The 11,700-nt window shown below is 34.0% G+C and overlaps 1 protein-coding gene across 2 annotated transcripts in view; it reads left to right on the top strand.

Annotated features, from left to right (window-relative positions):
- Positions 1-11,700, top strand: part of LOC106459498 (vesicle-associated membrane protein 7-like) — a 45,013-nt gene that overhangs the window by 26,365 nt on the left and 6,948 nt on the right. For both annotated transcript variants that reach the window (XM_013919122.2, XM_013919124.2), the window contains exons 7-8: positions 1,172-1,239; positions 8,377-8,469. In XM_013919122.2, the coding sequence (XP_013774576.1) occupies positions 1,172-1,239; positions 8,377-8,469 (161 nt within the window). The remainder of the gene's footprint in view (positions 1-1,171; positions 1,240-8,376; positions 8,470-11,700) is intronic.

The raw sequence follows: 11,700 nt of genomic DNA, 5'->3' as shown, positions 1-11,700 counted from the left end.
GTGCTGCATTGAACATACCATGTGACACACAAAAATCAATGTTTATCTGTGTTTTTAATATTTGCTTTTAAATTAAGAAATTTAGTAATATATAGTACTAAAATTTGAATTATAATCTACAGTTTAATATCAAACTTATTGATATAAATTCATGAAATAGTAGTTCAATAAAATTTTGAGTTCAAGTCAAACGAAATGACATGGCCTTTCACCTGTGACCCATCTCGAAAGGGTTAAAGGAGTACAAAGTGGTCATATGGTTGGTCAATTCAACCATGTTCGTGTAAAGAGAGTTAATTATCAGAATATATAATACAAAAGCAGAAGGGAGAAATTATTATATATATTAGAAACTATGGCTTGAGTTGGTCTCGAAAAAGTGACAATATTATCTGAACGAGGTGCTTACACTTGCTCACCCTCCTTGTAACACACCACTGTTGATACATGTGCCAGGATAGAGGTTGCATAGATGTAGGTGGAGAGTGTTACACGACAGATATCGCCAAGGGCAATTAAGTAGGGAATAAAAGACTGGAGCAAGCAAGAAAAAAGTAGACCAATGCTTAGATGGGCAAAGGGAAAAAAACCTGAGAAGTTGAGTAATAGCTGTAGTGTGAGCGGACATAAGTATTATTGAAAATACATTTTTGATTTAAGAAAATGCTAACTTACAGCTAAATGTTGAAATCAAACTATAAAGACAAAAAAGCATCGGTAAATACAGACAAGTGTTCAACCAACAGTGTAAAAGTTATCCAAAAGTAAATCATAAAATTCTTTTAAATGAATTCATGAAGAACAATGAGAACTCTTCTTCAAGATTTTGATTACTTTGCCTTTAAATCGTTAACAGTGCTTCTGTAGGAACATTTCTCTTCCAAAAGGTTTTGATATCTATCTGGCCATAGGTTTTCCCAAGGCAACATGAAATTATAGAATGGGCAGGAATTCAGCCTGACCCAAATAAACCTGTCACACTTGCCACCACAACTTGTATCTATGGAAACAATTTATTGTGCAAGCAAATACAAGTCATTCAAATTAAGAGAGAAAAAACCTTCTGGACTCGTGTACTTTTATGACTTGAGTAAAAATATACTAAGGTTCTAAGACTATGTTGGTATAATTTACTGTACATGTTCATGCTTTATATTTCTTTTCATTGTAGACACAGTTGCAAGTAGAGGAGAAAGATTAGAGCTCTTGGTGGATAAAACAGAAAATCTGAATGCCACGGTAGGTTTTCTTTCAATTAACTATGCATGCATGCATAAAACTAGTTATTTCTAACCACTTCTGGTACTGAATAGTATATGGAAATTTGATGCTGTTCATTTTATTTATGAATTTTATCATATATGCACTACTGTTTTGGAGTATTTTAATGTAGAAAGTGTGGTATTCACTTTCAAATCAAGTAGACTTAACTGTGATATACTGTAAGCCTTATTGAATTTGAATTCATGCTCTCAACAGAACATGTAACTCTACATTTCTGAATGTCCTTTAAGCATTGCAGAATATGTATCACTTATCCATAATTCTCCACTTTCCCACCTTCCATGTGCTTTATTGCTTAAGTGCCAGAGGATCTTACTTAAACTCTGCTTTACCACCGTAACTTAAATTTTCTTGTTGATGGTTGTGCTGTTAATGTTAACTTTGCTAATAATTTCTTTCTAATGCAAGTATTTTCACACACTGTTGGGATTTTTATAGTTCAGTTGGAGGCCTTACAATGGAATGGAGAAGATAACCTTGTTTGTGAATTTTAAGTAGAAGATAGATGTGGGGGTGGTGCTGTGGTATACTGTTAGTTGTACCAAGTTCCTTTGGCCTGGCATAGGTAGGTGGCTAGGGTGCTTGACTCGCAATCTGTGTGTCATGGGTTTGAATCCCCATCACCAAACATACTCGCCCTTTTAGTCTTAGGGGCATTATAATGTGATGGTCAATCCCACTATTTGTTGGTATAAGACTAGCCCAAGAATTGGTGGTGGGTGGTGTTGACTAGCTGCCCTCTCTCTATCATTTCAAAATTAGATATTGCTAGTACAGATAGTCTTTGATTAGCTGTGTACAAATTTCAACAAACACATTGTTGGTTCATTCAGAGTTCACAAATATATGAAATATGTGCTTGACAGTCTGTGTCTTCTATTCAGCTAAACCATCAGGGTAAGGATTACACGATGAAGTGTGAATTTTCATCAAACCTGATACCTGGCTGCTGAATTCAGTCCTTGATCTTTATGTATCTTTCCAGGTATTTCAGACTGTGTTATCCATTGTTCAGCTAACACTTCAGCAGTGTACTATATTAAAATATCAACTAATGAATGAGCTTCAGTTCCAAAGTGAAGTAACTGATAATGACCAGCACACACTGGTTAACTTCCTAATTTGTGGGTAGAGTTACAGCTATATTCATGTCCATTATCCACTAAGAATAACTTTTAACTTTCTACCAGAGTATTCCATTACATGACTAGTTTTTCTTTTGGGTAGCATGTGTTGCAGTTTTAAAACTATTTTTCAGCATCTGTAACTCTCTCACTACGAGCTCAGTCTCATGGACTGATCTCATAACCATTTTATGCTTGTTATAGTTTTCATACTGTAACTTTCAATACAGTATCCCTATCTTCACAAAATTTTGCAGATTATCAGAAAACATTACAAGGCTTTCGTACACAGAATATCAGATTTTTTATGAAGTTTTAAGATTATATAAGTATAGATTTGCTCATGCATTTTTTATTTTCGAATGTTGACTATCCAACATGCAAAGTAATTTTGATTTTAAGATTAAAAATACTTTTATGCATCAGAAAATTGTCAAATTTCACATGTAAAATCTTTATAACCTTCTAATAACCTCCAGATAATTATAAATTATAACATGAAACCACAAATGTTATTCTAAATAGCTTGAATCTCATAACATTATAAGTCTATATATATTTATCACTTTTATTTTATTGACCTTTCAGCTGTGTCTGACTAACATTACAGAAATTGCAATGATACTGCACACGTGCATCCATGTTACTGTATCCAGTAATATAAAACTGGCCTTTACAAAGTGACCTGTCTTGGCTTTGTTCTAGTGGACCAGTATTTTGTAAAATATGTCACATTTTGGTTATAATACATTACATATGTATACATATTACTACTATTTACAAATAAGTTCTTTAATTGTAGTTATTTTTCTTAAAACATGGAACAATAAAAAATGAAGTATAGAAAACAATGATCTCTCTTACTTGAGCTTTGTACTTGTATGCAGCTTGCTGTAATTTGCTAAGCCTTGTCAAATTTTGCATGTGGAGGATCTAAAACAAAAATAATTATTTTAGGTTTTATATATGCATTTTTAAATAACAAAAATCATAAGTTACTATATCAATACCACAGAAATCCACTATAATTTATTAGGCTTATTAACTATTCTGTAATTTGTACTAATAAAATATGATATTTCGAGTTTCTTTAAATCTCTTACCTTTCTGCTCCAATTCTACCATGAAATAGAAGGTTTTCTCGCAAAAACACTTTGCAGAGGTTGAAAAAACATGATGTGGACATCCTGAGCTTTCGATTGGTTATACACACATCAGAGAGCAAAGCAGATGTACGTTAGCAAGTATTTCCAAAAATGGAAAAGGTGGGTGGGGCCACCTAGGTTGATTCACTAAATATAATATCTCAGAAAATAGAAAAGATAGAATGTTCTTATTTTTATATTCTAGCTAGTCAATATCAGTAATTTGAGTTTCTAATTCGTAAGAAACTATAGACTTTGTATTTGGACATCACAAAACATCTAATTTGAACCGAATCTACATTCAAAATACCATGTTACACACAACAATTGATATTTAGGAATTTTTTTTTATATTTACTTTTGAATTAATAAATTAATTAATGTATAATACTAAAATTTGAATTATAATCTACAATTTGATACCAAACTTATTGACATACATTCATCAAATAGTAGTTCAATAAAATTTTGAATATAAGTGTACAAAATTGATGACATGCCCTTTGATCCATGACCATAGGAAGACCCGTCAAGATAAGGTTAAGCAAATGTGACCAGAAAAAAAAAACGTGCATGTATACAAGGGTGCATGACATCTCCTGGTGTCCACTAGTCCTTGGTTCATAACATCAATACAACACACCACTCTGCACTCCTGACTGACTACACATTTGCCATATGTCATGTAGATCACTACCTTGCTACATGGCAAACAGCACACAAGCTGACTCTCTGGACTTTCACTTGATCTCCCAGAAGTTTTTGATTGGTTATTTGTGGTGTCTATTCAAAAGTAGAAATGTTTATGCTGGTGTGTTTCCTTATCACTGCTGCTGTAGTAATGGCTTTGACCACTGTATAGTGTCCAGGATCCAGACGTTCAACAAATGGACACATGCTCTCTGATTGGCAAGATAATCCACCAGCATTTTCATGCTGCCAATCCAAACACTATTGTACAACAAGTTGTACTGCTGCAGTGTCATTATCTAATTTTCAGTCATACCTTCCACACTTTCAGATATGGTTAGTTACTTCAATAACACATGGTCTATGCATTTATTGAATGTTAATCAAATACTACAACAGCAAGCAGTTCTTTCTGTATCATAATGTATCACTTTTCAGGAGTTGTTACAGTATAAACAGTTGCATGATTTAGCTGTCCTTTATCTGTGACAGTACTGCTTGAAAACCACCCCCCAGTGGCGAAGCAGTAAGTCTTAGGGTTTATGATGCTAATAATTGGGTTTCCTTTGCAGGATCATTGGTCAGTCTATACCTTCCTACTGTGTGACCCAGAAACTCCACATCCATGCATATTAATGCACAATTGTTTGACTTGGATTTCAATCCTACATCTTTGACATGCTGAAATACTAATCCAAGATTTTCAGCAGTGGCCTGAAAAGTGTAGTCAGACATTAAAATGTAATTCACATAGATCAGATATCTCTTTATTTCTGGCATCTTGAAGTATAAATTCCATTAGCTTCATGAAAGTGACATATGTATTACACAGATTGAATAGCATGGCAAGGAATTCATACTGCTTTTACCAAATGCTGAAAGTGTTTTTAGGCCTACTTTCCTTGTCTACTTTGACTGACAGTAACCAAAAGCCAGATCTAGCATCTTAAAACAACAGATTCTTTCCAACTTGTCTAGACATTTCCGTGAATCTTGAAGTTCTCTTTAACATCCACACAATAACTATTCTGTGTTATTCCACCTTTATCATGTACTTGACTTCAGTATTGACAACATTCTTGATATTCCAAGGTACTCTCCATTTTATTACATATGCATCGCCTGTGTCTATGTGGTGTGTTACTGTTGTCCTTCCTAATAAACAGCCATATGGTCCTACAAACATATTAGCAAACTGTATGAGTAATTTACTTAGTTACTGTCACTTTACTGAGTACAAATGGGTAGTACAATCCTTCAGATCGTTCAATTACCTCAGATGTTTGGAAAGCCATACATGTGCTTTAACATGGTTAGTCAACATCATTTTTGCTTCCATCATTATGCTAATGACCATTTCAACTGGAAGCTGGAAAGCTGAAAGTCCATAATTACAGACCAACACTTGTGTAATTCCATTATTAGATAATTGTTTGAGTAAGTGCAGCCTGATTTCTGGATAGAAAACTGTGTTTATTGTGTCAGGTTTTTACTGAAGCGGATGGCACCAATACACTAGACTGCATCCATATCACACCACTTGCATATTCAGAGCACTATAACCTCTTACTCAATTTAGTCATTTGCAGTTAATTGTTTACATGTCCAATCTGACTGACTTTGAGTGGTTTTGTGCAGATTTACAGTTTACTTGTTACACAAGAGAAACTGGTTGAGTATGTCTGCATCAGATTCATCCGTAATGCTTCAATTAAAAGTGGAGACAACTATTTTGATTCAGTTGGAGGCAGTTCCAGCCAAAGTCAACAAAGCACCTCTAAACTCTCATTTAATTTGTTACTCTTTGCCCAGATGAAATTGTGTTCACTGGACAAAGTAGTGGTCTTTCTCTCAGACTGCTTGGTACACAACAAGGTTAAGAAAGGCCCTAACTGGTCCACTGTCCACTAGGAACTTAGCATCATCTCTATGTATCATTAAAGGCACATACCATTTGACATCAAGTACGTGGTTGTTTGATCTAGTCACCATACATCTCATTGCAAGCTTGTGACTATGTGATCCAATTTAGAAACAAACTAGTTGGAGTAGCTGCATTTATAACTCACTGTTGACCTTCCTGCATATGCTGTGTTCTTGGCTACAATAGAATATGCATCCACTCTGCTTACAAACAATCCTTCATCCACAGCTAAAACAGGGGTTCTTTCCATCATGCTCTAGGTGTCTCTAGGTACCACTTTTATGGAATAATTATTATAGTCATGACAACTGAACCTGGAGAGACCAGTCATTCCAAAGGAAACCATGACATCTGTGTCATAACATCTTATAGTGTCTATCCCAGACTGTAAGTGTCTAAGAGATCCATAGTGACAACTTCAGTTGGTCTCAGGACATCTGGATTGATTGTTGTGACCATGTTCCATCTTTGCTGTCATATCTCCTGCTTAAGGGAGGTGACTAGTAGAAGTGGAGTTGGGGCAGCAGCTGAGGTTATCCTAGCCACTGCTTAATCTCTTAGTCCATGACAAACAAAAGTCTTTTATCTAGGAAAGAGCCTTTCCTAGTCTTTGTCACATTCTTAATTTTATGTTTTCACCTCAATTGCAGCTTCCTCATCTCCACTGTAAAACATAGAAGTTTCAACTGAAAAATAAGTAAGAAAGAGATTATTTTAAAGTGAAATAGCCTTTAAATTCGTAATATATATATAGGGACATTTAATTATCTTATTTGCTGTTTTTCATTTAACTATAAAAATACTATAAATAACTTGCATTTATGCAAATGCACGATTTAATAGAAGTTTGAAATGACAAAAACAGTCTTGTTATTTAATACATATTTTTGTGTTTAATATGTATGATCATATACTTTTTTCATTTTTTTTATTCTTTAAAATATTTTGATCAGTTAAAAGTTTTGTTTTTTATGTAGCTTTACAGAATTTATGGAGAAAAACAGTTTGGTGCTTGTGAAATGCAAGAGTTGTGTTTCAGTTTTAGAAGAGATCTTTTAATTTTCATGTAACATATACAACTAGTTGGAGCATTAACCAAACTATTTTTTTAGTTCTTAACAGAAATGTGTATCTTTAAATGTGTAATTAACATTATTGTTGCTCTGGACAAATACATGAAAAAAAACTATTAATTAAAGTTTTGTTTTTTGTATAAATTCAAATAACTTTGTAATTTTACTGGTATCTTTGTAATCAAAAGAGTAACATGTATGCATGCTTGGGAAGCTTTTTAAATAATAAGGAAATTGGAGTAGGGAAGTACGGAAAACATCACCATATTTACATGAAAAGCTTTTTAAGCATTATTAATTCTATGCAAAAATGAAATTGGGAATATGGAAGTATGAATGACATCATATGCATAAGGGGGGTGGATGTAGATAGTACTATTCATTGCAAAGAGAGAGAAATTTAGGGAAATAGACCTGTCATCCATCTGAACCCCATCTCAGACAGCAGTGTTGTGTTATGATTTTGTATGTGAATTTCTTCGTTTGTTTATAGAAACTTAGAATTACCTTGTTAAGTTTTAAAGGATGATCAATTTGTCATATTTAATCAGACAATTTGGCTCAAAGTGTTTTTTGTACTAGGGGTATTTGGTGGGTATCACATGTGAAATACATTTAATCCACTTAGGTTTAACTTCACAGTCATTGCAATGCCCTGCACAGCCATCAGATTCATTCAGAGCTCTGCATACCTAACCTCATATGTGAGTAGTATAGGCAGTTACTTAACTGTCTTAATTACTTTAAATACACAACACTGCCTTAACTGCATTTAAATACAGAATACCACAACTCAAAAATGTTTTCTACAAGAAGCACAAAATTTCCCCTTTACCTTTATATTAAACCATAAAAATAATGTTTAATTTTAGACTTAAGTTTATTTAATTATAATTTTATTTGATAGGCTAATTTAAATAATGTAAAAACTAACATAAATGTAGATCATGTGTGTGTTGTTTGTATAATATACTAATAAATATATTATTTAATTCCTACTCTTTTCAAGTTGATGATATTTCATGATGATAACAGTGGTATTAAGTTTTTTTCATCAGTTTAACATGTGTTTTGTGATTTAGTTTAAGTTAAAATTAATAGTTTTTTATTAATGTGTTATTTTTATTCTTTTTCAGTCTGTCTCATTTCGCAAATCCAGTAGAGGTCTTGCTCGTTCAATGCTGATGAAGAACATAAAGTTGACAATAATTATTATTATAATTATCATTGTAAGTAATTTTGTGTAGCTTTTTTTATTTTCCTACTTAGTGTAACTCAGATAAATGTTTTATTTTAGGTGTTTATAGTTACTTTTTTGTCAAATGTAGGTTTTCTCTGAAATCAATTTGTAACAGTGTTTCATAACCCAGAATAAAGAATCTAATTTAACTTGATGCAGTTAGATTATCCCTCAGCCCTAATTCCTTATCCAAATGGCATTTATCAAGGATGAGAGTCCTTGGCAAAAATACAGGATTCTGTGTTTCCCAAGTGTACTCGTAAAAACTAGGAGAAAACAAATATTTTTATTATATGTATAATAAGTTTAATGTTTTTAGTAAAATATTTTCCTCATAAATTAGAAAACTGTAGAATTTGTTTGATTTAGCAGTATGTATTTTGAACTCTCTTTTATGTATATACACTAGCAAAAGTACCCGGCTTCACCCGGGTTATTAGGTTGACATTTCTAGTTGAATATGTGAGTGTGTATATTCTGAACCTACTATAGCATAGAAGATCAGTCAAAAATATATTAAAAGTTTTATTTTTCATAAACATAAAAAAGCCATAAAAAAGTACAGTATATTAATAATTATTTATTAACAAAGAACTTTATCATTGTGTTAAATATTTCACATTTGTATTTGATATCAAAAATTTCTATCACATTTCATCAGAATCTATTAAAATTTTTTACTGTTGCAGTTCTTCAGATTAGACAATATTGGTTGTTTTCCCAAAGAAATCACATACAGACACGCTCTATAATAATATTATTATATTATAATTACATAAGTGGTTCCTCATATTAAAAATATATATCACAGAGGCAATCTAGCAAAAAAACCACATAGAAAAGAAGTGATTCCTTATATAACAGCTTCTAACATATTGAACAATATAGGTAACAATGTGTTCCAACAATGGCTTTTATATAATGTTGCTTAGCAATAAAAGTATAACCTAATATTGTTGTTAAAAGTCTATGTGCTGAAAGTATAAAATGAAATGTATAAACTACAAATTTGAAAAAATATTTGTTGTCTGCCTGTCTGTCTGTGATTTATATCTATAATTTGTGTTATAAGGAACCACTTTTTTCTATGTGGTTTTTCATTTAGTATGGATGCAAAATTTCAGGTTTCTAGGTTCTTTCCTCTTGAAGCTATGGCAGGCACACATAAACAGACATGTGCATGCACCCACTTGCGTGTATGTCTGTCTGTCTGTGATTTCTATTTGTAATATAAGGAAGCACTTCTTTTCTATGTGATTTTTCATGAGCTTGCTTCATTAAAAAGATGCACATGCACATGGATAAGTAATAATACTCAGGTGCAAACCCTCATTGTCCACTTAGTATTGTTGCAAAATTTTAAAATTCTTAAACAAATACTCACTTTTGCACACAGAATAGCTTCTTTCCTCTTGAGTTTGTACATTCTGCCAAAGAGATTTGAAAGCCATCAGCCTTGTGAAAACTCCCAGCTGATCTCACTTGATTGAGTTTATTATACTTAATATGAAGTCACATTTTAATGTGAATTAAGAACCTCCTCACACAGAACAAACTACTGCCATTCTGTGGGAAGTACCTTAGCTGTGGATGATGTAACAGCCATCTTCCATCGTGCAATGGGATTCATTATGCTGCCAGGATTTTCTGTTTCTGTCTTTTCCACTCTTTCTTTCCCATTATTTTGAGCCTTAAACTGAAGAGGATTAATTAGAGCACCATTTTCCGCCTCCATGTTTGCATTGAGAACTACTCTACCTAATGACTAATACCCTCACATTGCCTGCAACTTTTATCACCTTATTTCTCTGGTGTGTACAATTTTTCTCTTAATCCATTGTCCTTTGACTTTTCCTGTTGAATTTACATAAACCTTATCCTCGTGATTTCTTTGTATTTCATTACCCCACCTGCTCATGTTATATCTGTTCTTACCACTTCCTTTTGGGTTCATCTTTGCTCCCACAGTTTTACACCTCACTATCCTACAATAACTGACTCTAGTATATGACCCTTTGATAAGTCAGATTTTCCAGTCTTTGGAGTCACTATTGCCATTTTGGGAGTGATATTCATTATCTTCTATTTCCCTTTCTAATGTCCACTTTTCCCATCTTCATGACTTTCTTCTAACATTCCTCAGTACCTTTCCTCCCTTCACTTCTTATTGTTATCTCTTCTCTGTTCCTCTGTTTTCCTTTCTCGGAAATCTATATATCTCTCCTTTTTTGCTACCATGGACCATTCCATTTCCTCTGCATTTCTCATCTTACCTGGTTCTTCTGTTGTTGGAACATTTTTGAAGAGTTACCCTCCTATCTCAAGTCTGTCTCCCTTTCACCTTTCCCCAGAACCTTCATTTTCCCCCATTTCTTTATGGTGGCATCCCTGATATCAAGGGCTTCAGCTGTCTACTATCAATCTCTTCTCCTGATCTTTGTTTTTCCCCATTGTCCCAACCTCAACCCAACAGTTCTATACATCATCCTGGCCTTATCCCTGTCCTATTGCTGTGTCCTTTCCATCCTCTACTTCTCATCTCATTTCCATCCAACATCTTACTCACCAGTGTAATTGCCAGTGATCATCTGGTCTTTTTTTTCTCCCCCTTCAGTCCCAACTTCTCTCCTTCATCTCCCATCTAATCCTACATACCTTCAACACCTCGAGATGGCAATGTTAAAATTACAAGCCATTGAGAGGGTTCACAACCCCTCTGTATTTTTACTCCCACCTTTCTGTTGTCAGAGCTAGCATGGTTTGGTGTATAGGGTACTTAACTCGCAATCTGAGGGTCACTGGTTCGAATCTTTGTCACACCAAACATGCTCTTCCTTTCAGCCATGGGTGCATTATAACGTGATGGTCAATCCCATTATTCATTGGTAAAAGAGCAGCCCAAGAGTTGATGGTGATTGGTGTTGACTATCTGCCTTCCCTATAACCTATCACTGCTAAATTAGGGATGGCTGGTGCAGATAGCCCTCATGTAGCTTTGTGCAAAATTCAAAACAAACCCAACTTTTTTTTTGTCCTCCAACATATCAGAGTCTGGCATCCGAACTTCAACCTCTATTCACTCTATTGTTACACCCGGCATGGGCAGGTGGTTAGGGCGCTCGACTCGCTATATGTAGGGTCGCGGGTTCGAATCCCCGTCACACCAAACATGCTCGCCCTTTCAGCCATGGGGCGTTATTATGTGATGATCAATCCCACT

Source organism: Limulus polyphemus, unplaced genomic scaffold, assembly GCF_000517525.1.
Source record: "Limulus polyphemus unplaced genomic scaffold, Limulus_polyphemus-2.1.2 Scaffold618, whole genome shotgun sequence".
Lineage (NCBI taxonomy): Eukaryota > Metazoa > Arthropoda > Merostomata > Xiphosura > Limulidae > Limulus > Limulus polyphemus.
The sequence above is the reverse complement of the archived record's forward strand: the minus strand, read 5'-3'. Positions and strand labels throughout refer to the sequence as shown.